We start from the raw sequence: 26,717 nt of genomic DNA, 5'->3' as shown, positions 1-26,717 counted from the left end.
GTGTCTGTGTAGTTGCATCCTTGAAACTGAGCCTATTACCACAGGATGATATGGTAAATCATAGAGCATATTTGTTATATTCAGATTATTTGGGGAATTAAGGGTCTTAGGGAATATAGATTCATGTCAATTATTTGCTGTATGCCAACACACTGCCAACTGCTTATGTCAGCCACTGCCTTGATCTATCTATTTTTTAATAACTAATTTGTCTTACAGAATTAGTAATTTATTTTACCTTTATTTTTTCCTCAGAGACTCTTCAAATCTCTGCAGTTCATTATGTAATACCTTATTGTTTTCTATTAAGCCTATCACAAAATGTCAGTAACCTTAATGTATGTCAGGTGCCTTAACATAATCCTCATTTTGGAAGGAATTTTGTATGTGTAAATCAGGCTTCTCTACACAGACACGAATGCCATAACTTCCTAGGTACTATTTCTCTCACCCAGTTTTCACTGTGAGTCGTAGTTGTTGATCATTTTGGGGAAAACTTGTATGCTTCCTCAGAACAGTATCAATACAACAAAAGATATTCCTACAGCCATATGGTGATGATCCTCTTAGCACCTGATGTGCTCAAACAGGGACTCAAGCTTTGGCATCCGAGTGGCCCTCGGTTTTATTATTATTATTTTATGTTATTCTGGTAACATCCAGGCAGGTTTTCTCATGCTATGCCCTTCCGCAAACCTCTGTTTACTCATGATCAGATGTTTGTCAGGGACTTTTTTCTGGCGATGGGGCAGGCCCACGCCACAGAGGCTTAAGATCAAATGGCCCCAAGCACGGCGCATGATGGTGAGACGGTTGGGCAGGTTTCAGGGCCCTCCTGTCGGGCCCGCGGTATGCGGAGGGTGACGGAAAAGCGCGGGCGAGGCCGGGGCCTGGCACAGCCCTCAAAGGGAACGCGCCCCTTCCCTTCGGGGCCTGCGCCGGGCCCCGGACTCGCCAGGCACCCTCCGCACCTCTCATCCCTCATGGCGCGGCTACGGAGAGTTTGGGCTGACCCGGCTGTCAGTCCCGAGCAGCGAAACACACCGCAACTCTCCCCGTTTCGGAGACAAGATGGCCGCCGGCGCCGCCGGGCTGCGCAGCCCCTCGCGCTCGCGGGGCGGGGCGGCTGTGCGTCTCCCTAGCAACCGAGCTGCCCCCGCCGCCGCCCCCGCCGCTCCGGAAGTCCCGCCCCCGGCGCGTCGCGGTTGCTAGGGAGCGGCGCCGGAAGGGGCGGGGAGAGGGGGCTGGCCGCGGCCGCGCGGCGGAGCTGCCGGCGGGGCGATGGGAGCGGCCGGCGGGGACGGCTGGGCGTGAGGGGGAGCTGCCGCCGCCCCTCCCGCCGGCAGGTGAGCGCGGGGGCGCGGGTTGGGTCGAGTGTCCCCGTCCCCGTCCTCCCACACACACACACGGTGCGGGCTGCAACCGCCCGCCGCCGGGGGAGGCGCTTGGCCTCCCTCCCCCCCGGGGCTGTCGCGACAGCTGAAGATCCCTGTGGGATCGCGACCCGTCCTGGGAGAGGGAGGAGGGAGGTAATCGTGTCGCCCAGGTTCCCCTTGCGGGCCCACTCTCGGAGGGTGCCTGGGAGGGACGGGGGCAAAGCCAGACGGGATCAGCCTCTTCGTGCGGCTGTCGCGACGTGGCGCGTCGCGCCGCGGGTGAGGCTTTGGTGGAGGCCCGAGCCCGGCTGCCTCCGCTGCCGTTCCCTGCGGGAGCGCCTGGCGTGGACGCCTCTGCTGCTGGGGCGTTTCGTGACCTGCTCCCCCGGGCTCCCCGTTTGCGACAGCTCAGCGACCGGCCGCTTCGATCTGCGGCTCCTTTTTATCCCTCACATTTTGGGACTCGCTCTGGCAGGCCCTCCCGCTCTCCTCTGATGGCACAACCGCATCAGCCGAACTGGATTTTCCAGTAATAAACTTAATAATGAACCACAATTATGTTTTCAACTGTTAGAAGCAAATAGAGCTTCCTAGGTCAGGTGCCGCAGACATCGGCACCACTTACTTAACGCTTATTTTGCAGCATGAAAGGATGGTCTGCCATCGGCACGAGTAGCTTCCCTGGTGGCAGTAAGTCCCAGTGAGAATGACGACTGGGGTGCTTTTGGGTCTTACCATCACCTCGTGAGGTTGTGCCAGGGCAGGAGGCCCTTGCCTTGGATTAGGCTGCTGCCAGGCTTCCTTACGTTGACTTGCTATTGCTGTGACCAGTAAAGGTAGTGTTTTGGGGAAGTGTCAGGCCTGCTGTGCCTATATTATATACTTGTCTCCTGAGGAGGAGGTCTGGTGCTTTGAGAAGGATTTGACTTACTGTACCATTACCCTACTATATGCAGGCTAGGGTTGCCTTATACAGCTGCTCTTTGACACTGAAGCTAAAGATCTCAGCTGACCAGAAGTTTGAATGTGCATGGTTTTCTTGTGCAATCTCATCAGGTTATCTAGAATACCTAATTGCGGATTAGAGGATCCCTGTAGAAAATTATATTGTATTAAAATTGTATTATAAAAAATAAGGAAGTTTTTGGTACAACTTAATTTATTTTTTATGACTCCTTGTTTGTGGGTTTCAGTAATCAAATTACACAAAATCAGAAGATTTTATTTACAGGCCAGTTAAACATCACCTGACATGATCAAACTATCTGCATAAACAGATGAATTTTCAGTCTGCTGTTGTATTGCTGTCCTTTTAATCCTCCTGTAGCGGGATGGATCTATAAGGCCTAAAGTTCCCAAAACAGGAAAAGAATGACACTCTTGTAATTTTTCTTTTTATTTGTGGTAGAAGTTATCTTCAATTTTTAGCTTTGATTTAGTTTTAACTCGCTTTCCTGTGGGTGAGTCTTCTGTTGAAGTGTCTCTGGCTTCTGAAGTCAAACAGTGCAGTCTCTGGGAGTAAGACAGCACGAGTCATGGAGCAGTCCCACTTGCTACCACAAAATCCACTTGCTGGATCAGTACATGCAGTCTTTCAGGGTTCCTTGCTATAGGATGTGTAGCATGCATTGAAATCTCTTCCTAAATAATCCTATAGAAAGGATGCTGTGACAGCTGTTACATCCCAGGGTAGAAATGAGGTTGCAGCATTAGAAGTGTTGGCAAAGTAGCCCTGCTTGTCGCAGTGCACCTGGTCTCTTAATCTTTGCCAGGCGCCAGCTACGTGCTTCTATAAAGACAGAGGTGCAGGCAGCTACATTTCTCTGATGCAGCATTTCTGGAAGAACAAGCCGGGAGGGTAGTTGTAGCTTATATACTAAGGATGCTGGAGCAAGACACACTGGGGAAGTAGGGAGCAAGATCAGGGAGTTGGGTGACAGAGAAACAGGTGAGGGTTGGTGTTGGATGTTGGTAAACCTAATGGGGTAGCTTGGAGATGTGGAGGACACTTTTTAAGGCCTTTTGAAAATTTTACGTTGTGTTTTGTTAATGCTATTGAAACATTTGACACATTTCCTTTTGAAGGGACAATTCTATTCCAAGCTGACTAATCCCTGAACTTTTAAAACCACAACAAGATGGTGTGTGGTACTAGTGAGTCACTGATTGTGAATCACACATACTTCAGTACAAATAAATGAATCCCTTTGTTTAATTTATTTTTGTTTTGGTAGTATCTGGAAGGCCCAGAGAAAGATCATGACCTTGTAGAAGTAGATGATGTTTAAGCACACACGAAAGACCCTGAGCCTGCATATACTCTTTTCTGTCTGTCTATTTAAGCTTGATTTCAACTTGTTTTACCAATGTGAATAAAAATAAGTGTGTCTAAAGCTCTTTAAAATGGAAGTCTAATAGGAAACATTTCTGCCTTGTGGAATTTGGCAGTTTAAATAGTCTAGGAAGGAAAAAGTGGGAGCACTATATAATGGGCTATGCCTCCCAGGAGGAGAGAAACCATAGGAGTGTTAGCTTGCTAGCAGATGTACATCTCCATATCTAGTCCTGGAAACTGAAGACCCCTTGAATTCCAGTCCAATATCTTAGTTGCAGAAACTATATTAACTACATTCATTACTTTCTTGCATTAACTACAGTAGTACATTAGTAAAGGTGATTTGAAGTTTTAATTGACTTTTCAATGGAAAAGTATATGTAGAGGGAGCAGTAGATGGTGTTACGTGTGTGTGTGCGTGTAACTCTGCTCTCTGCCACTCCCTTGCATGGCGATTTTTGTTCTTGGGAGAGGCATGTGCCAAAGAATCTGCTTTTGGCTCAAAGAGATTTTCTTCTGAATCAGTACTTCTCTGCAGTTGATTTCTGTGAAACACAACTATGAAAATTCACTAGGCTACAACTGTAAAACTAATTTATGGAATGAACTGCAGAAAGACTAAACAGCAACATTGAAACTGCTTAGGAGATAAAGGAGATAAAGGAGATAAAGTCTACCCTTGACTTTATCAGTGATTATCATTTGCTCATGAAGATATGTTAGCTTGCTTAATAGTGGTATGTCAATCAGGCCTAGATCCTGGGAGGCTGGGCTTCACCACTTAGAGACGGGGTAAATACGTTGTTCATTGTATAAGTATAGCGTTCTGTCCACATCAACTGGATTGTAGGCTTTTGGCTCTAGGCTATGTATGCACAAAGGACGACATGCTTCAGTGCATGTTTCTTTGCCCCATCTTCATTGGTATTACGTTAATGCACAATATGAGACACCGTGTGAAGGGGATCTTGCCAAACAGCCCTTGTAAAGGGGAGTGCAAGCAGGTGAGTGCCTGCTGCTGCCAGAAGGCTTCAGCCTGCCCTTCAGAGAGGTAGCAATTGTGGGTGCTGGGCTTGTTCTCACTCCTTCAGTGCATTTGTTGTACATTCCCACCTTGCTAGACTTGGCTGTCTTTCTCAAACAAAAAGGGCAAGGATGTAACATCATGTATCAGAGGATGGGCAAAAGTAACTTGAGCCCCCCAGAACAAGACAGACGTCAATAAACTGGAGTGAGTTGAGCGGAGGGTTACCAAGATGATCAGGGGGCTGAAGCATTTGTCTGGTGAGGAAAAGCTGGGGCAACTGTGTTTCTTCAGCCTGAGAAGAGGTGGCTCTGGGGTCACCTTGTAGCAGCATGCCTGTACCTGTGAGAGGTTATCAGGAAGACAGACCCAGGCTCTTTAGCACGGTGAAGGGGGGTAAAATGCAAGACAACAGGCATAAGGTGAAAGAAGAGAGGTTCAGAATATATGAAAAAAGATATGAAAAAAAAAAAAAACCAAAACCTTTTCCTCATTAATCCAGTCAAGCAGTGAGACAGGATGGCGAGAGCAGCTGTGCATGTTTGGAAGTTTTACAAATGTGGCTGGATAAAGCTCTGAGCAACCTGGTCTGACCTCATAGCTAATCCTGCATTGAGCAGGAGGCTGGACAAGGGACCTCCTGAGGTCCCTTCCAACCGGAATGGTTGTGTGATCCCAACCAGAAAAGGCTGATCTGGACAAGTGAGAGATCTAATGTAGAAAGTGACACCTAGGTGTCATGAATTGAAATGCAGCTTATAAGGACTGTTAACTGCCTTAGGTTTGGGGAAATCCTGCTGTCAAGGGTTTAATGATATCAGGTCATCCCACCCCCCAGCTAGAGCAGAAGGCAAAATCATGGCTGCATGAAATACAGAGAAGACAACACAAAGCTAGTAATGTTACTTTGGTTCCTTTCCTTTCAGTGTAGCAAATCATGATTCTTGATAGGGCATGTAAGGGATTTCTCTTGGAATTGTTTTCTTTTTGTCTACAGTCACTGAGTGATCCATATGAACTCTCCAACTTCACAAAAGATATATGCATATAAGTCTTGGTTAGAAATAATAAAATGTCTGTGCTCTACGCTTGGTTCTGTAATCATTACATAGTAAGTGTACGATAGTGATTTCTGTCAGTAGTGTATTTAAGAGGAGACATGAGCTGTGTGCCCATTCATAAAAGGTGGATTGGCTGGGGAGTGTGAAAGGTCCTTGTAACTAGTGTCCTTGTTTGTAGTAGTCCAGCTGACAAATACAGGGTTTCAGACTGAACCTAAGATGTTATTTCCCTTGATTTTGAAATTAATTTACTGCTTCTAGCTTACTTAAGTTAATGTGCTTTGTGGATGCCACTTTTCTTCCCCATTGACTTTCCTGTTTTGTATTCTCCCCTGTTTTCAACTTCATATCTTTAAACTTCTCTTTACTAACAGGTTGATTCTGCTTTAGGATAATGGCAGGAAAAGTAAAGTGGGTAACTGACATAGAAAAATCTGTTCTAATAAACAACTTTGAAAAAAGAGGCTGGATTCAGGTGGCAGAAAATGAAGACTGGAATTTTTATTGGTAAGTACATTAAGAATACCAATTTCTAAATTTGTGAAGTATTTTATATCTTATATTAATATCTTATATTAATACTGTTAGTAATATGACAAAACACATATTAAAACCAGAAGCTGCAGAAATTACCATTAATTTACTGCAGTGCTCTTAAAAGTGTAACATTGTTTCATTGCTTCTGTAATGTCTTACCAGCTGTTGCTGGTCTTCTGTTCAGGTTTGTATTGGTAGATTCCTGTATCTGTGCAGGCCTGCTAAAGTCATTGGTGTTCCTCAGGGCAGAAGGTCCCATCTGCGTGGATCCCTTCCCATGCTACTGATCTCATCTATCTTTGCAGTTTGCCAAAGGTTTTGTCAGGGAGTGGAAAGTCACTGACCTAGCAAGATTATTGATCACTTCTGGGAATACCAATTGTAAAAAGCCCAGGGGAAAGGCTGTACTCAGTGTTTTTTGTCTTGAAATGTGATACCCAATTTTAATAAAATATCTTGTATGCAGTAAGGAGAATTTTTGCTCTACCATTGGAGGGGATTTGTGGCCTGAGGGCAATCTTTGAATATATCTTTTGCCAAAATTTTCTGACAACACAACCTAAGCAAAATAATCCAAGAGTACACAGCTCCAGTATACGATAAAATATTCTTTTATCAATGTGACAGAGGCTTGCCCTGTTACTAGAGTTCAGGTTCCTGTAATAAAGGCCTTGAGAACTGTACTTTCCTTCTCCTTCATGATAATGATTTATATGCAGACTAATTATTCAACATTTCAATACTGAGAGTGAACATGAAATTAAACCAAGATAATGGTGAAAGGACGAGAGTAAATAATCTAGCTTCTCATTTGGCATTTGTCTAATATGAGACCGTGAAATGCTGTCCTAGAATGTAGTAATCTATTAATTGGCAGAAACAATACTCTTCAAGTAAACCAAACAATTTATATTGTCCCTTTCAAATACGACAGAATGGCGGTTTATGCTGCCAAATGTACCCTTTGTGAACCACTTATTTAAATGGGTAGGAATCCAGTAATCTGCTCATGCTTTTGGAATGCGGTTGGGGGGGAGTGGGGGAACAGGGCACTCATGGAAACTGTTGTGTGACTGGTGGTTTTGTTTTGGTTTTTTTTTTTTTCTTCCTGAAGTGACAACGTAGCAGATTGATGGCATTCAGGAAATACTCTTAAATTTCCAATGCGAGACATCTAATAAAGAAAATTCTTTGTATCTATGGCCCTGCTCTTATCTTCTGTGAAAAATGAAGTAGATAACTGATTTGATGACTTTGTCCTTGCAGCCCTCTGATCTGGTGTTACGTGTGTTTTTAGCAAGATCTCTGAATCTATGTTTTCAATTCATATGCTTGAAGTCCTTTACAATCCGGACAGCAAGGTAGTCAGTAGGAAGTTGGTTTTGTGCCTTTTTTTAAAAGGAAAGCTGAGTTTCCAGAGAGTGAAGTAATAGAAAAGTAATAGTAATAGAAAGATGCTTCTGTAGCATTTGGGTGCATATGAGTCATTTTTAGGCCCTGTGCTGGGGGTTGACCTGACTATCAACAGTCCAGTAGGGCCAAGTTGTCATCTTCCTTTCCTCACCGTCTGCCCCAGTTTCAGTAGTAGTAGAGGGATCTAGTAGAGTAGTAGTGGTAGGATTTCATTGGTTTTGCTAATAGAGGTTCAGGATATGTTGGATTGTCACTGCAGCAAAATATTATACTATAAAGAGAAATGAGAGAGAAAAGATGAAGTGAATGTAACAAACAAAAAAATTTCAACTTTGTCCTCCTGAGTTGTGTTTCTTGGGAGAAATCATTTGGTATCTGTCTTTGCTTTCAGGATGAGTGTGCAAACAATCAGAAATGTTTTCAGTGTGGAAACTGGTTACCGCCTCTCTGATGACCAAATTGTCAATCATTTCCCAAACCATTATGAACTGACCAGAAAAGATTTGATGGTAAAGAATATCAAGCGATATAGGAAAGAACTTGAGAAAGAAGGAAGTCCTCTTGCCGAAAAGGATGAAAATGGGAAATATATTTATTTGGGTATGTGGTTCCCATTACCAGCATTAATCTTTTTTCCTCTGTGGTCAATAACCTGGAATTGAGCAAGCTTTTCTGTGCAAAAAGCATTGAACCTCTGAAGTGTTAGAACATTAAAGTGACTATCTTGAAATGCTCTGTCCCTGTCAATTAAATAAAGTGCACTTTATCCTAAAATTGTTTGCTGCATTCTGCAAACCTAACAGCCTTCTTTCTCTGTCTTCTCCTCCTTTTCCCTCCCCTCAAATCTGCCATTGGAGCATAAGGAAACACAGGAATTGGGAAAGTGATAAAAACCATAGTAGTGAATATTTCATATGAAATACTGCCTTTTCAAAGCTTTTCACAAACCTTGCTTTGAAGGATAATGGCTAATATTTTACAAATTGAGAGGAATAGAGGGGATGCTGCTCGTTCAGGATCTTTGTTGAAATTAGAGACAAGCAGGAATAAAAGATTGAACATTTCTGTTTCCCTGTCATATTACCACAGCAATAAAGCCCAATTCCTCTACTGTGTACTTGCTAGTATTCAGCAGTATTCAAGGAGGAGAACAAATCCAGTTTGTGTGCATGGAAGTTGTATTTAGACTTAGTTTTGTAAGTAGTAAGGTCCTTAAAGAAGACTGAATTTAACAGTGCAGCATTAGCTGAAGCAACATTGGACGAAGTGATAATGAAATTATTATGATTTTTAAATGTAGGGGTACAGAAATAGATTTGTACCTAGGCGTTTTGTGTTTGGGGGGAGAGTCTGAGGGAAGGGAGGGGTGGGTTGGTAGGGGTTTTGTTGGTTTGGTTTTTTTTGTTGTTGTTTTGTTTTTTTTCAAATTATTTTGAAGAGGGAAAATTGTGAGATTAAGGTATCAACATTAGTGGTGAAACCAAAGTGTTCTGGAACTTCATATGACACAGGGTTGGAGTTTCTGTAATTCAGAAGTGAAAAAACATTATCTGAGAATCTTATACTGGAGCAAAATCTAAAATAAACTTTTGCAGAAAGACTCTAGACAGAACTGAATGAACAAACTCTTCAGAGGAGAAATTTGGGGGAAGTTGGAGAACAAGTAATGACTGCTAGAAAAATAAACAAACAAACAACAACACCCCCCCAAACAAACAAACAAACAAACAAAAACCCACCCCACCCCCAAAAAATCCAACCAAACCAACCCAGCAATAGATCAGGAATTAGGAGAGTAAAGTTGTTTTGGAGTGAAACAGAGATGGGGATATGTTGAGTTGATATACATCTTGTGGAAGTGAAATGAAAGCACTGTTCATCCGTGTAAGAAAGAAGCAGTTTTGTATGAATGGAAGTGAAGATGATCTGATAGCAAAAAGTGAGAAATGCTTTTCTTCAGATTTCAGTAAGCATGGTAATACTGATTGTGGGAGCGAATAAGAATGACTAATGGGAGTTACATGGAAATAAAAATTACCGCATCCAAAGGAGAAGCAACATCAACATTCACATTTTTGCATGCACAGAGGATGATAAGGTGGTTAGCAGAATGGTAAAAGCTGATATAGGAAATTGAGAAAGTTTGATAAAGTTAAGTTGGAATGGTATATAATAATCTAATTTCACAGCATATAATCAGAAGAAGAAAATCGATTCATGTAAATTAAAATCTATTAATCTGAAGTTAGCAGCATGCAATATTTTGCAATTGTTTTTTAAAATAAAAACTACAAACTAGAATTTAAATGAGATAAAAAGCAACATGAGTCTTAATGAAGGTGGATCATGCCAGACTGGAAAACTGAAAAGACAGAAATTTTTTTTAGTCTATATGTGTCAATAGCCTTATCAGTGATAGTGTCCTTAATTGTGCACCTTTTTTTTTTCCTTAACTCAGATTTTGTTCCTGTTACTTTTATGCTTCCTGCCGATTATAATCTCTTTGTTGAAGAATTCAGAAAAAATCCCTCCAGCACTTGGATTATGAAACCTTGTGGCAAAGCTCAAGGAAAAGGAATATTTCTAATCAATAAACTCTCCCAAATTAAAAAGTGGTCTCGAGACAGCAAAACATCTTCGTAAGTTCCTAAAAACCAAACCCTTCATTGTACTTTCTATAATCAAGTGAACCACATCAACATGCTAATTGTCTGATGCATGGGAAAAGTATTACATTATTATTGCTTTGTCATTATATAGTTAGTTTTGCATTTAATCTCAGTTGTTATCTGACTTCCTCCTTCAAACAGGTTTTAATACGATTTGTTTTGGTATGAGGAGGTACAAAGAACTGTTCAATTAACTATTCTTTTTAAAAATGATTTCAGTGTTGTTGGGGAAAAAATTGCACAAAAATAAATTGTTCTGCTTCATAGTATTAAATAACAGGAAGCAAGAGAAAAATCTTTCCCTAAGCAATTTCAATAATTATTTTATTTAATATATATTCATTCACTTTTTAAATTAGTACAAAGGAAGAATGCATTTATATGAAATAAATACATTTTCCGTTTGGGGCACAAAATAATACACTTCATGTTGGTGATCTACTTCCAAATAGATGAAACAGGTTAGCAATCTATGTTTTTCTCTGACTAGTAAAAGTTTTGATTACACAACTAATGTTAATTTTTTTCCTGTTATAAAGTGACTGACTGAATATCACTTGAGTCTTTTTTGTTTTTTGTTTTTTTTCTGTTTGACTTGGAATCTGAAGAATGTCACAATCTGAAAGTTATCTTAGCTTTTAACAGTGGTTTGCAATTGCACACCAAGCATAAATACAAATATTCTAGGAGTATAAGACCTTGACTAATGAAGGTAATGTAACATGTACTCTTCGCTTGTGTGAACCATGCCAAGCTCTAAGTGCTCTTTTCCAAGGAAAAGACTGGCTTGTAGAGCTGCATTCTGAATGGCTCAGTCAGCTACCCTGTTAACGTCAGAACTGAGTTTTAATGGTTAATTGATCTTGGTCATCTGTTTAGTATTTTCAACTTTTTTGGTATATAAAGCCTGATGCCTAGTGTGTATTATTAACCACTACAACTTTATACATTGTCTTGGTAAAAGATGCAAGATTTCAGTCAATCCAAAATTTACGGACTGCTTCTAAAGAAGAAGAAGATTTATGAGATTATATCTTCGCAACTGTCACATTCTGAAATACGATTTGTGTTTTTCAGGTTTGTATCTCAGTCTTCCAAAGAAGCATATGTGATTTCTCTCTATATCAACAATCCATTACTTATTGGTGGAAAGAAATTTGATCTTCGTCTATATGTTTTAGTATCTACATATCGTCCACTGAGATGTTACATGTAAGATTGTATATATTTGTATTTTATTTTGAGAGAATGTTTAACGTAGTCAAAATAATGTTGCGCTTGTTGCACAAAGAAGTTTAACATGTACATGGTATCCTAGGATGCTCTTTTCCTTATGTCTTATTGGGGTTTAACACATTTTAATGACTTTTTGCATTTAAGGTATAAACTTGGATTTTGCCGGTTTTGCACAGTAAAATATACACCAAGTACAAGTGAATTGGATAACATGTTTGTACATCTTACAAATGTTGCCATTCAGAAACATGGGGTAAGTGTGCTGAGTTCTTAGGTGATTTATTGTAGCAAGACTGATTTTCTTAAATTGTCCCAAATACTTGGAATAAAAAGGTTTTATTTGTCATATTCTTAATCATCTTGCAATTAAAATACTTCAACTTGAACTTACAAATAAATAAATTTCAGAAGACTGCAGATCAAAAGTATGCAAGGTAATGAGTTGCAGCTCTGTAATAGACTGTGATATCTTCAGTATTGACTTGCAGTAGTTGAAAGCAGGTTTTTTTTTTCAAGTGTCCTGTCATTTAAATGCTAATATGCTCACTTAGCAATTGATTCTGTGAGCAGTGGAATTAATGAAGCCTGGTTCCTGTGGATTTGTGTTTTATAATAGCACTTTAATATCGCCTTCCTGATCTCCCCTTCCCTCTCTCTATCCCATGCAGTTAATTCAGCTTTCCTATTTCCAGCACTTATTCATCACAGTACTTTCCAGCTTCTTCCTATGTTTCCCCTCCCTCCCCCATCTTCCTTCTCCGGGTAAGAAAAGGAATGTGTAGTTGCGAGCTTGGAGATAAATGTTTGCTGCCTGGCCAGCTGGTGGCTTCCTCTTGAATGGACAAAGATGGAATTCTGCCTGCAGAACAGTTCTGTCCTGTAATTTGCCACTGATATTCATAAAACATGTGGAAACCTGATTGCTTTGACAGCACTTCCCTATGTCAAAATAGGCTGAAATTCACCAGTGGGAGGAAAGGCTAGTGGGTCAGGGGTGACATGAACAGATGGGCATACAGTATCACTGCCCAAGCCTTGTTTCTTCAGGGAATCCACTTGATGATGATGACTGTCCCTTTTGCGTTTTTAGCGGATGTCTGTGATTTATAAACCATGCCTCTGTTACCATAATTAAAACTCTATTGTCGCACTTCCTAATTTCATAGGTTTTATTTTAAGAGTATGGAAAATAAACGCATATGTACATACACGTGCACTCATGCATATATATTCATATGTGTATACACATACACTCACACACAAGATACATATAATGTATCTGAAATTGCGACCTTGCTAAATGTGCCTTGTCTATTATTGTTCTGTAAGATGTGTGGCATAGCAGAACTGTTTTTATCTGGATATTCCTGTAACAACAACGTGAATTATAATTGTTACTTATGGTGGTAGTTATAAACCAGGGTGAGTGTCAAAATACGGCATTTTTCAGTATTACGAACATTTTCCTGCTCAGGTGCTGATTTGTGAAGTGCTTCAAACACATTATGGTTTGACAGGGCACCCTGAGAATTAGTTGTGGTGAAAGCAGGTCCCGTACAACTTAGAGCATAAATCATGGTGCTGTTGCCAGTAGCAGTGAACAGGTGAGGCACGTGATATGTCGCCTATCCCGTTATTATGCACCCTTTCATCTTCTCTACCAGTTAAAGAATGGCCTTCCAGATTTCTCCCAAATAAAAGTAGAAGTGAAAGTAGTGGTGAGGTCACTTTGAGAGAAGAAGGGACAACAGAAGTGAGTATAGAAGTAGCAGCTTAAAAATGTGGAGTCATTACTAGAGTATTTGAAAATCTTTTTAGAAATTCTGAACCACTAGTATCTGTTGAGTTTTGCAGAAAGAAGTGAGAAAAGTTTAATGTAAAGCCACTCTATCCATCCTATCTGTCCTTCTGTATTAAACATGTCTGTAGATTTGGAGGCACTTAGGCTGTACAGTTTTAGAAGAAGAACCTAATATGAACTGTCAAGTAATTTATCAAAATTATGAGGAGGTCTGGAAAAACTCTTTAATTTCTAGCTGTTAATCTCTACTCTGATTCCTACGTGAACCGTAGAGTTCCAGTGTGTGTGTACCCTACAAGCTCATGGGAAAACATCCCTAATTTGAAAAGTGTGCAATTCAATATCAGGGAGAGGGAAAGGGTAAAATGAAGGAAGGGAGGAAAGTCAGTATACCCATCATAATGTTTGTGCTGGAAAATACAGTTCTAAGTCATTATTCACTGCATGTGTAATACAAACAAAACAACAGTGATTCTTCTACTTAATTATTTTCAGTTAGTGATCTTCTATGTAGCCTGCAATATTCTACTTTGTTTTAATATTTTTAATTAAACAGCTGTGATTGTGTAAAGCTCTACCCAGTTGCAATCTATTTTGATTTGAGTACTTGTCCTGAAATGTAAAGAGGGTTGAAACTTTGATCTGTTCCCTTGCTGGAATCTGGTCTCCAGACATTTTTTCCATGCAGCAAGTCCTGAGAACCATGTTTCAGATCTTTATTTGTACAGTCCACTTTTCCAAATTTACTAACGGGGGAGCTGTAGAAAAAGCCTAAAAATAGATAGAGGCGTCTCTGACCTTGTCTTCGAGGACGACAGATTTTGTTCCTCTGAGAACTTTTTCCTGCTCTATGCGTTCTGTGTTTTATAATTTAGCAGGCATACAACCATTAATTGTTATAAATGCTCTGAGGAGAACCTTTATAAAGGGACAAGGCATTTGTCCTGAGAGTTATTCGAGGGCTGAATGTGTGTCTTTCCATCAGTAAGAATACCCTCAGTTTGCTCTTGTCTTTGCGTTTAAAGAGAATATATTGCAGAGCCTTTATAGCCTCTGAAAAGACAAATATAAGGTAACATCCTTTTTTCCCCTGTTCTGTTTCAGTAGCACTTAGTGTTTTTTCTATATAAAAATACTGAATTACTTGAAAGATTAACCTTTAAAAATAATTCAAGTGTCATTTCACTGTCTTCTTGAATGTAACTGTTCTCAGTAGCACCATTAAGAAGATACCATGTTTGCCTTTTGGGAAACAGACAAGTCACATTTTAAATTAAAAAAACAGACAAGCACTTTCAAGTGCTGCATTTTAAAACAGCTAACTTCAGTGAAATTTAGCTATTGCTCACTTAATTATTTCTCCCTTACCCCGAGAGGAGGAAAAAGTTCAGTTCTTTCCTTTCACATTTTAAAACTTACATTTCCAAATCATAAATTATGTGTTATTATAAAACTGTCAAAGTACCAGTTGTTTTTTTCTTCTAAGAAAGATTTATTACTCGATTTGCAATGTGTGATATAAACATATACAGCTATAATAAAAACAGTTGTTTATATAGAGGGCAGTTCAAAGTAAAGCTGAAGTCTTCATAAAACTGTAAAATAGAGTAAAAACAATTTGCTGAGTTTGTTTTTAGAGCAATACTTGTATGTAAGTATAAGTGGGCTTTTTGTGTGAATGAAACAAAGCTGCTGAACAACTTCAAAATCTTAGACTGAATTAGCTCCTTAACTCTTCAGGATGATTACAATCATATCCATGGAGGCAAGTGGACAGTGAGTAACTTACGCCTGTATCTGGAGAGCACCCGTGGAAAAGAAGTTACAAACAAATTATTTGATGAAATTCACTGGATAATTGTGCAGTCACTGAAGGCTGTTGCGGTGAGTACTGTCCCTGGAATGCTGCCAGCGATAGCATTACGGCTGCAGGCTTCTCATAACCATGAAAGTGAGTTTGCCATCAAAACCCCTAAAATCTATTTCCTGCTATTTGAGTGATGGTGTTGATGCTGATTTCTGCAATTCTGTTATCTCTTGATTTCTCTGAGCTGAGTGAACTTGAATCTTGGGTGGGTGGGTGAGCTATCTGTGCATATTGAAGGAGTGAATGAATCTCTTTCCTTGAGGGCTCTGTGAACTATTTAATATGACTTGATACTGCCCTTGTGAATAGGATTAAGCTCTGCCAAGGCGTGTGATGTCATTTCAGCAATAACAAATGTGTCAAAGAAAAAATAGCTCTGGAGGACAAATTATCAAAGAAAGCGTAAGGCTGTTAGTTCAGCAGAGTTACATAACTAACTTTCACCTCTTTTATACATGAGTCACGTAGTTATCATGAACTCTTATTTAAAAAAAAAAAAAAAGTAGCAACAGTCCTCTGCTTGAGGATTGTTGCCCCACCCCACTGAGATGCTGGGGGCTCCTCCCCCACCCCTTTTATATTTTTCTGTTATTTTTTTCTTTTTTTTTCTTTTTTTCTTTTTTCCTATTTTTCTTTTTTCTTTTCTATTTTTTCTATTTTTTATTCTTTTCTATTTTTCTTTTTCTATTTTTCTATTTTTCTTTTTTTTCTAGTGTTTGGGTAATATCCCATGATTACATTAGAGAGCAGGTACCACTCTATGGGTCAGCTGGGGTAAGTGAAGAGCTCACCGGTGCCAAGGACTGTCCTGTTCCCAAGTGCATGGTCCTGTCATCTCTTTTGGGTTGGTCCCAGAACCATCGTGAGCTGAATCAGCTCACTCGCCCAACTGACAATTACTATCTTGCTTTATTGATGGGTTAGTGTTCTGCCAGTGTAATAAGCTGAATCACCTTACTGAAGGACCAGATGAACATCAGAATCAGCATGAGAAAGAGGGACAAGGTCGTGAAGCTAGGATCAGTGGGAGGTGGGGAAGCATGGCTCAACTCAGTCTCTGCTGTGCAATCATATTTGAAACCAGATGTGAGAAGAAAAGGGATTTAATCCAAATGTTAGCAGAACCTTAAAAGAGAAGAGAAAAAGGATAGAGAATTATTGAGCATGAAATGTTTTGGTCCTCTGTCTTTCTGACAATGGCAAATGTAATGAGACATGCTTGTTCCTCCTCCTCCCTTTCACTCCCTGAAGAACTGAAAAGCTTTCATTATTAGTCTAGGGGAAAACATCTCACTGACCTGTTACAAAGGTTCCTTTAAAAGATCTGATGAGATTTGCATAGAAAAAAAGTCTTACTGTGCATACTGCAAATGTTTAGCAGATACTGGAAAACTATGGATTCTCTAGAGGATGTGCCTCTAAGCACAACTTGGTCCTTGGTCTCTCTTAGCTTTCGGGATCATAGTTGACTTGAGCTAATTATAATTTTTAAATGTATCTGGTAATTGTTTGACCTCAAATTTCTGCATAGTTACAGCAGCATAATAAAAGAAATGTCTTTGAATAAGTCTCCTTTTTCTGAAGTTTAAAGAATTCATGATTATGTGAAGCTGCATTATGTAAATTTTAAAACTTCCTAATTTCTCCTGATGCATGCGGGCTTTAAATATTGTTATTACTTTTGCAAAATATGAAAACACTTTTATTTTCATGCTGGAAACATAGTGGAAAATTAATGTAACTTAGTACTTGGCATTAATGCAATCATTAATATTGAAATATTTACTTACAGCTTGGAAAAAAGAGGCAATCCTGAACTTACTAGTTAGCAAGCTTATATTAGAGTTACGACACTGAAAACTGTTGTAGAAGATTCATAATGTAATCGCATGTGATTTCTAGCAAACAAAGTGTGTAATCAGGTTACTTACTGAATTGTTGATTTTAATACGTATTGTTGTTTGTTTGTTTGTTTTTTGTAGCCTGTAATGAATAATGATAAACACTGCTTTGAGTGTTACGGATATGACATTATCATTGATGACAAGCTTAAACCATGGCTAATTGAGGTAAAGTTACATAAATACAGGAAAACAAACGTCCTTCTCATTTCACAGAATAAAACTAAGTAGATTTCAATGTAGTCTTTCCTCTTTTGAAACAGTATCTTTTGTTCCTCAGGTAAGTGAAGAAAAATGTTGGAAAGTAAAATAAGCCATGTGATGACCAAGCTAGTGTGTGCTTTTGTTTCCTGTTTGTTCGGTGCTTCTATTTGTTTGTGGCTTTCTGGTTTGTCTTTTAAATCCAGTGCATCCATACAATTGGACTTCAGAGGCAGTCTGAATGTTAGCTGCCCTATTAGATACTGTATCAGTAGCTGGAAAATTGGCATTGGCTCGATGGAGCATAACATCAAAATTTAAGTTTTAAATGCTGTCGTGGCCTTAATGTTGCAGGTTGAGAGGAAAGAAAAAGGGCACAGAAAGGATAATTGGGATATTTGGAAGGCTTTTTTTTTTTCACATAAATTTCTCTTTAGTGTATTAACTTTGGATCTGTATTTTCACAATAAATTTTATCCAGCCCTCTTCTGTCTCAATCTAATTGAAAGTGAAAGATCAAAGGTAAATGAACTTTATTTAAAGGTAAATGAACTTAGTTTTAATTAGAACAAGATGCAATGTAGTGCTTTGAATAGAGAGCATGTATGTGTTTCTCCAGGTCACAATTTAACAGGGGAGAACATAAGATTAAGAACATAAATAAAAGCTGTTTACCTAGAAGAAACCCACAGATTCCTGTATATAACAGCTGTTGGAGTGAACGAGGCAAATTGTAAGCACTGACATTTATGGGTTTTGTATCCATGTAAGCTTAGAAAATTAAACAAAAATCTATGTCTTCTCTGATTAACGCTGGTGAATCTAGTCTCAACAAAAATCTTCAGGCTGACACTGCAGACACTTAGTGGTGTGGTGCTTTTTTTTCTTTTTTTTTTTTTTTTAAATAAAAAGAAAAATGCCCAGTGGGGGATTCCTTCCAGTGTCTGAGGAACTGAAAGATGTGCTTTGAGACGCTGAGTCTTAATTTCCCAAGTAGTACATAGTCATCACACATGCCGTTTGAAGAACTATATACCACTCAAAAAATTGATGCTGATATTTTTTTTTCTTTTGTAGGTTAATGCTTCCCCTTCTCTTACTTCCAGTACTGCTAATGATCGCATCTTGAAGTATAATCTTATTAATGACACACTTAACATTGCTGTGCCTAATGGGGAAATTCCAGACTGTAAATGGAATAAATCTCCACCAAAAGAGGTTCTTGGCAATTATGAAGTCTTGTAAGTCTTATCAATGTTCTATATAAATGCAAATGTTTTTCAGTCACCTCACTTTTTTAATGTGTAATGTAGACCACAGAGATAAAGGTGAACTTCACTCTGACATGAAAAATGGGCACAAAGTACTACTACATTTTTTTTGGAGCTGCAATAACAATGTTGGAGGTGGGAGTGCATTAAAGCAGAGATGCCTCGACTCATCTCTAGAGGGAATGTTACTTGTCTGATAAGCCCCTGTTTGCACCTTCTGAGCTTCCAGCAGCTAGATTTGAGGGACAGAGGCAAAGGGAGTGTTTGTCTTCTGCATGCGTAGAACTTCAGTTGTATTGAGTGTAACATATAGATGGCAGTTAAATAGATATGATAGCTATTTGATACACATTTTCTCTCAGTTCATACAAATGATGCCTCTTGACTCCTGTAATTCATGGATGTAATAATATTGAGTTGTCAGATATTTTTTAAATTCCCCAATCTGTATTACAAAGAGGGAAATGAAGGAGACAGAGACCTTTATATTGGAGCATCTGAGGGATTTATCTAGGATTGATTTGTCTTATGCAGAGGAACAATGATTTAAATACCATATTGATGATACAGTTTCTCGTATTTGTTTGAGAAAATGTTCAGATAGGTTCTCTAGCACTAGTGGTACAATTGTTCAGTATGTCAGGAATGTGGTTATGTACATAGTTGATCCACTAGTTCATACTGATCTTAAATACTTTCTATATACTAGTAAAGACAGTTAAATATAAGTGTTGGCTGAATTATGATTTAAGTTTTAATGAATGTTATATACATGGTAGCTGTGAATACCTATACAATAGTGTAACTAAGTATATATTATGACTGTTCTACACAATTGTGTAGTATTATCTTTTGATAATTATAATTATGCATCTATAGCCAATTTCTGTTCAAATTTGCATAGCAGCTGAGAGGTAAGTATATACCGAGGTTATCTGAGGCCGTAATGGGCTTAGATATTTAAAGAACTACTTGTCACTGTGGTTAAGTGTTACAAAATACATGTCGTCAAATGCATTTAATTTAAGCATGCTGTTGTTTGTTCACCCCGTTCTTTCCCTACTGCCTTTCTGATGCAACAGGGGAGTTTTTTAACACTGCAGCTAACTATCCTCTCTTTGAAGCAATAGCTTAAGACTTCATTAAACTGCCAGCAGTCTGATGTTCCTGCTTAACCACAGACATACGTAGTGAGGAGAAATACAGAAGTACATGGGAAATTTCACAAGCATAACATTTCACAAACTCAGGAGTTTAACCAAAGCTGCCAAATGATTTGTTTCTTTCGAAAAGTATCTGAAGATATTTCAGTTGGATCTGTATTGTACCATCATGTGATAGTATATTTCCTTGAATAGCTGCATGTGTAAACCTGTGTGTAGAACAGCTTGTATTAAATTTCAGTGCTAGATATTAAGCAAAACAGAATATAGAGGACTCACTCTTGCTTGTGTAGTGAATAGCAGGACAAGGCATTGAACGGGTTATCTTATTTTCAGATATGATGAAGAGATGGCGCAAAGTGATGGGCCTGATCGTGACTTGCGAAGTCGTTCTGGGCAATCCACTGGAGTAAAAGGAAATCGTGCAAGAGATTCAGGAAAGCCTGTACTAACCACCTGGAAGTGATAACAGAAAAAACAGCTGCACTCTTGGTAGGAAGACATCATGAACAAAAATGCATTTTTGAACAGATTCCTCTATTTTGCTACATTGCATGTGGGAAATATTAAAAGAGGACAATACAGCCTTTGAAAAGAAGGGAAACAAACACTCTAAAACCAGGAACTGTACTAGACATACACTGACTTGATGATTATTACAATAATATATATATAGTATGTATATATATTTTTAATATCTATATACTTTGTATGAACTAATATTCTCTCAGTAATAATTAAGAACTTTCTTTATAAAGATGACAACTCAAAATATGTGTTCTGAAAGAAACCCCTTGCTGTTCCAGATATAATTTATTTCCTATAGTAGCCTATCCCCAGCTCCCTATAATAAATGAGGTGTGGATTCTGTAAAAGGGTGGTGGTGGTGAGTGTTAATATTGTCACAATGATGGTTCAGATTCTTGCTAGTAAAAGAAGAGGAACTAGAAAAAATACCAATACATGGACTTGAGGCTATTGTCAGTTAATGCAGCTAATGATTTATAACCAGTATTAAGAAACTGAAAAGCAACTCTTTATATGCTTAATTTCCTTTAAGTGTTTTGAGGTGCTAATTCTTTAAAGGTAGAAGGTTTCATGGACTGAGGGAGTGTTTCAAATGGTATATTGATGCATTATTTCACTAGCCATTAATTTTTATTTCAAGATAATGCATGTCTGTGGAAAACCAGACAGAACAACTACATACTGTAATAAATCTCATTGCTTGAAGCCGATGGTAAATCCTTATTTGCACCAGAATCTCTTTGTGTATTTATGCATGTATATAAGTACAATATCTGTATATTTTGTGTGCACTATAACAAAAATATTGTTGCACGTGGTAAGCTATTTCTGGTAGCTCTGATAACAAAAGTTGTGATGATTAGCTACCAAAATGTATAGCGCAAAAGTTAAAAATAGGTATTTTGGTCTTCTAACAGCATAGCATATAAATAAACTAGTTGGGTCTGTGATTGGCTGTTGCTTCCACTTGCATTTCCACCAGTTATTGGATGGTTATTTATAAATGTCAATGTGCAGTTCTGGTTGTCTTTATTCTCCTTCCCCCTCCTCCCTTTGTTCTTTTTTGATGGTGGAGTATTGTGGAGAGAAAGATGAAGGAGGCTGAGAGTTGCAAATGTCCATGTAACCATAATACACTCTAATCTGGATGCCACTAGTGCAGCGATACTCAATCTGCCTGCCCCAGCAGGCTACGTGCTTTGCCCTCCTATGTGGCAGGCCACTAAAGTGCATGCAAAGTAAACTTAACCTCTCCCAAAAGTTTTGACTTTCTTGAACACTTTCTTTAACACAAAAAAGTTTTTACTTTCTTGACCACCTGCACCACAGACAATGTCCATCCTTTTCCTGCTTTTGAAGGCCCTCCTAGAAGAGGGCAGCTGCTCGCAAACTGCAGTCTTTGGGACAGTTGGTGCTGATGACTCTCAGTGTGAATGCAGTCCGGCAAGGGCAGTTTGGACTGGGGAGGGAGGGCAGATGTGGCCTGGGCTGACCAATATCCTTACACATGATCTGGGATTCATCCTTGCAGTAAAGAATTAAGTATGTAGACTGAATGAGTCACTCCAAGTGTAATCCTCATCTTGATTAATCTTGTATATTCCATTAAAATAAGGACCAAAATCCAGCTGATTCTCTGGTCATCAGACTTGAATCTTCTCACTGGCCTCTACAAAAGCATATTCAAGTTGGCTTGTGAAATAAGGCTAAGAAAAGATGATTACTGCGGGATAGTAAAGCTCATATAAATTCCAGGGCTCATAGTTTTTGGGGTTGGGGTTTTGTGTTTGGTTTGGGTTGGGTTTTTTTTAGTTCCTAAGTGTGAGTCTTGCTTGTATATTTGAACCTTGACAGGTAAGCTACTCTTAAGTACATGTGTGGTCAGATATTAAATGTTGGTTTAATGATGTGATATTTAGTGGGCAGATGTTTCCAGCTTTACCCCCAACTGCCTGTTGGGGGTAAAGTAGGAAGTAGTGACAGCCTTAGGAACTATGAGACTGTAGTAAATAGTATTTTGTAGTATGGTTATATTTCTTACAGAAATATTAAATTTCTTATGGTTCTATTTCTTACAGAAGGTTAAATTTCTTACAGGCAACACAACAAGGATACTCTGCTAGAAGGAAAATGGAGCTTTCTCTCATTTCCACTGCTTGTAATTCATTTCTTTAGTAGCTTGGACAAAGGATGTTGTTGTCTTGTTCTATCATAGCACTAGCAAGGATGGCTACAATGGAATGATTACTCCTTCCCGTTACCTTCTTTCCTGTTCATGCAGCCTACACTGGTGGGACTTTATAGGGAAGAGGTATATTGAGAAATGCAGATCCTGGTAAAAAAGTCAACTTCACACTGTTACTTTTTGAGCATGTGGAAGTCATAATACACTAAGCGGCAGTGACTTTCAGTCTGCCTTTTGGGAAGGCTTAATGTGAAAGCAAAACCAGGTCTGGGTTATTAGGATTTATTGCTGTAGAAGGCTTTGAAGACTTAATTCAGGGGATGCTCTTTAGCTGTAATTTCACAATGAACCAAAACTGATGGTAGCATCTAGATAATCTTGTTCTTCCAAACTTGTTTGTAGGTGGTACTCTGTGTTGACAATGTGTTGACTAGGCTGTGAGTTGAATCAGGGCCTCCAGAACACAGACACTGACAGGACAGAATACAAATGGCACTACCTGTAATATTACTAATATTGAATATTCTTATTTAATTGTTTGGGGGTTTTCTAATGGCTTGGAAAGGGTCAACCCATTTGAGCTTGCACTCTTATTACTCAGTATAATTAATGCATCTGTTCCAGTCCTGACTTCTGAAAAATTGTCACCATGTTAAATCAGTGGAAGTCTTACTACTGCTTTCAAAGAATAAGGATTTCCGTCCCAGTGTGTAGCAGATATATTTCATCCACATATAGTATTTGCCGAGCAGTATTTTATATGGAAAATATTTTTGTAGCAGAGCTATCAGTTTGGAACAAGCAAATCCTTCTCTCTGGCCACTGTAGTATTGGGAAAGCATATTTGAAACACTTTACTTGAGGATGAAATACCTCTGTAAAATATCTAGTAAATTATCATTACACTTCAAAATCAAAACATTAAAGTATTATTAACTGGGGAAAAAAAAGGAAAAAAGTTCCAATAGGAATCTTTGGCTATGTAGTACTTAATCTCAGAACTAGAGTTTAGATTTCAAATGTAGACGTTACATTTTACACAGTTATATCTCCAACCAATGTACTGCTAGTAATTTATCCTGCTGACCCAACATGAATTCAGTAATGCAGTGTTCTTCTTTAAAGAGCAAGAAGTCAAAGAGACTGCAGCTACAGTGACCCTCTCTTCCTGATCTCATTCCACTTTCTTTTTAAAAACAAGAGACTACTGATTAGATACATCAGACTGCTTTCTCCTCATTTCCTTTTCCAACAGGCTTTTTGCGGAGGTTGAAGTTTGAAGGCCTAACTATATTTTCACTTCTAATACATAAAAAAACTACATATACAAAGGGAGTTTTAAGGAACAAAATTGAAATAACATGAAATTCTAGATGACTAAGATTGGCTTTCTGATTATCAGTAACAAATAAACCCAAAAAAACCTGTAAGCAAGCAGGAAGTCTTCCTTTTCTATGAAGAACTTGAGGCCTCATGTGCATAAGTGAAATGCTCTTGAGAAACTCAAAATTAAGTACCTCCATTGCTACATAATATCTATTTTTTCCGCATAAGACCTGTTGAAAAATACAATGGTTCTCTGAAGGAATTTGAATAAGGAAAGGGTCATGTTCTGTGTTAGCTGGAATGAGAGTTTGCTCTGTGCATGAAGCAGCTTGTCTGCAGACTCAGAAACAGGAGGATGACAAGGAAACAAAAGCAGTCATAGCTAATAGTTCTGGGGGAGGAGAGTAGTATGTGGATATCACCCTGTGAGATGCTTGTTTGTACATGGCCTTGAAAGGTAAAGGTGAAAATCTGGTAAGAAGGAAGAGAAACTGGAAATGAAAACTTTAATTGCCTACTCGGGGATAAAATCTTAAACTTTTCACTCCTGCCTCCTTAACTAAATCTATTGCTGTAGTAGGACAGAACTAATGGTACAAAGTGGTGTACAAACTGATAACAGCCGGGGACATGCTCTGCTATCAGCTGGAACTGAGGTGATTAGACAGATGTGTACGCCACTTGGGCATGCGTCTACTATAGGAGTTAAGGGGAATTGAGTAAAGGTGTGATGCTAACATGTATAATAAAAGATGTTAAACCTCGTGTGGATGCTCTCATTCAAAGGTAAGGCAGCTCTTTTTGCTGGAGCCTAATTCTCCAAAAGATTAAAGACTGTTTTACCTCTGACTGAGAGGGCTTAAGTGGGCTTACATCTGAGTGACTGCAAGCAGACAATCTCTTAGTTCTGAGTAACTAACCGTGGCCCTAGGCCAATCATCCTCCAAATGTATCTAACTGTAGGATAAAGAAACTGTTTTGGCTTCAGTGGAGCAAAATAAATCAGAAATAACAGTTCTCAAAAGTTCTGACTTTGGCTAGTGTAATAAGTTGCCAGGCAGAGCTAAAATAAATGTGCGGCTCAGTCCTAAAATACTGTTCTTCATATGCTCAACTGATCACGGGCATAATGACAGTATTGTATGAAGAATTAAATAGACAAGCTCTAAACAGCTACGGGAATTGTTATAATGATATCAGTGTAGAAGGAGCTTATTGCTAGAGTTGAATAGTGAGGCTTGCTTCCTGGGCACTAACCTTTCTCTCTATTAATTCTTTGACATGGAAGGAATTAATAAGATTCCCACAGAATAGCTTCTTTATATGGCTTTAGGAACTTAATTAGAAGAAAAGAAACAGTATTATTCCTAAAGCTACTTTGTTGCTGTTGGCTTTATAATTGAACATCAGCCTAAAATGTCCCCCTCTCCTGATTCACTTCCTGCTACAAACTTAGCAAAACAATAGACATTTCACAGAAGATATATAGTCCTGCATTTCAGCAGCAGAACATGTCAGGCAGAGCTCATTTATCTGTAGTAAAGGAAGGGCTTTACTCTGTCATTGTAAACTAGTGCTCTTTCTGAAGTAGTTACTGTTCAGTTTACTTAGGTGGAAAAAACAGAAGGCAACACATTTTGTGCCTGCTTCATTAAAATAGCTCACTCAAGCCTTCAGGTCACGGGAAGGACTCCGTGCCATCTGGTGCGTAGGTATCAAAATACAACACTGGTGTCCATAGCTAGTTATGCTAACCTGTAGGGTTCCTTAACAAAAACAAACTTTATTCCTGTATTCTCTGCAGAAAATAAATTAGATGTGTATAGCTGGGAAAAGCTTACTTTAGCCACAATTTTGTTAAAAATGCAATTATTAAGAGGAAATAGGAACATAAATTAGTATCTGTGAAAAACTGATTGTTTTTACTGAATAGTAGGAAGTTGTTTGTGCTAGACTGTATTTTTTTCCACTTTTTTTAACTTGCCATCGAAGCTTAGGCAAGCTTAAAGAAACTCTCCATACTTGAAGCAGTCCATAGCCAGAACTTTCCCAATTGTTATGACATAGGGGTATCTTTACCACTGACAGTCTTTCATGCCTTAATTATTCTCAAATCTTGTACCTATTAAAAGCATATAATTCACATCTGAGATAATCATAGACAATTGTTGTGAAATAGAAAAGTTTGGACAGTATGAAACACATTAAAAACATTAATGTGAAAAACAAGGAGATAATGAAGAATATTTCAGACAAGAACATGTCTTACATGTGAAAAAGTCTTTTCCAGTGAAAGTTGGGCAGTGAAACAGTGAAATTGATTGATTTGAGTGGAATTAAATTTAATATTCTGAAATTCTGTGTCATTGGTTGGCATATATAATCACTAATGGCATCACATTTGCAATCAAAATATGGTTCAGGATTTAAATTTAGATTTAAGATGTAAATAAATAAATATATGTAACACCCGGGCTTTCTTAGCTAGAGAGAAATGTACTGAAGAGAATGCTGAAATGTTATTGCAAGAGTCAAGAAACACCAATAAAATTTGCACTGAGTGAAGCCAAGGGACAGAATTTCTTTACAGAGAAAGTATTAGAGCTTAAAAGGACACATGGAATTTCTGAGGACAGCAGAAGACACAAGAAGCATATTCAAAAATAGATTGTGTTAAAAGTAAAAATAACCGTGGGATACTTATCTAAAATGAGAGAGGATTTTTTTTTTCCCCCAGCAACTTCCTGTCCTGTTCCTAACAATGTAAATCAAATCCTCACCAGCAGGGCTGCATAGCCTATTAGCCTTTCTTCTAAGAAAAAA

The 26,717-nt window shown here is 38.7% G+C and overlaps 1 protein-coding gene across 2 annotated transcripts; it reads left to right on the top strand.

The window, feature by feature from the left end:
* The first annotated feature begins 1,246 nt into the window (after nt 1-1,246).
* TTLL1 (TTL family tubulin polyglutamylase complex subunit L1) lies at nt 1,247-21,333 on the top strand. 2 transcript variants are annotated; one of them, XM_075507066.1, is made up of 10 exons: nt 1,247-1,333; nt 6,155-6,303; nt 8,138-8,346; nt 10,205-10,385; nt 11,493-11,591; nt 11,796-11,904; nt 15,193-15,336; nt 17,302-17,388; nt 18,499-18,662; nt 20,192-21,333. In XM_075507066.1, the coding sequence occupies exons 2-10, from the start codon at nt 6,191-6,193 to the stop codon at nt 20,319-20,321; spliced, it is 1,236 nt and encodes a 411-aa protein (XP_075363181.1). In that variant the 5' UTR covers nt 1,247-1,333; nt 6,155-6,190; the 3' UTR covers nt 20,322-21,333. The 2 variants fall into 2 exon arrangements, with proteins under 2 accessions (XP_075363181.1, XP_075363172.1); XM_075507057.1 differs by having other exon boundaries at nt 11,493-11,627.
* Nucleotides 21,334-26,717: the final 5,384 nt, after the last annotated feature.

This window comes from Mycteria americana, chromosome 1 (genome assembly GCF_035582795.1).
Source record: "Mycteria americana isolate JAX WOST 10 ecotype Jacksonville Zoo and Gardens chromosome 1, USCA_MyAme_1.0, whole genome shotgun sequence".
Classification (NCBI taxonomy): domain Eukaryota; kingdom Metazoa; phylum Chordata; class Aves; order Ciconiiformes; family Ciconiidae; genus Mycteria; species Mycteria americana.
This window is presented reverse-complemented; position numbering and strand designations above follow the sequence as displayed.

Bases quoted from the DNA above. Each gene is read 5' to 3' on its own strand.
- TTLL1 (XM_075507057.1), top strand. From the start codon at position 6,191: ATGGCAGGAAAAGTAAAGTGGGTAACTGACATAGAAAAATCTGTTCTA. The intron at 6,304-8,137 runs GTAAGTACATTA...CTTTGCTTTCAG, and splicing joins GAAGACTGGAATTTTTATTG to GATGAGTGTGCAAACAATCA. The intron at 10,386-11,492 runs GTAAGTTCCTAA...TGTGTTTTTCAG, and splicing joins CGAGACAGCAAAACATCTTC to GTTTGTATCTCAGTCTTCCA.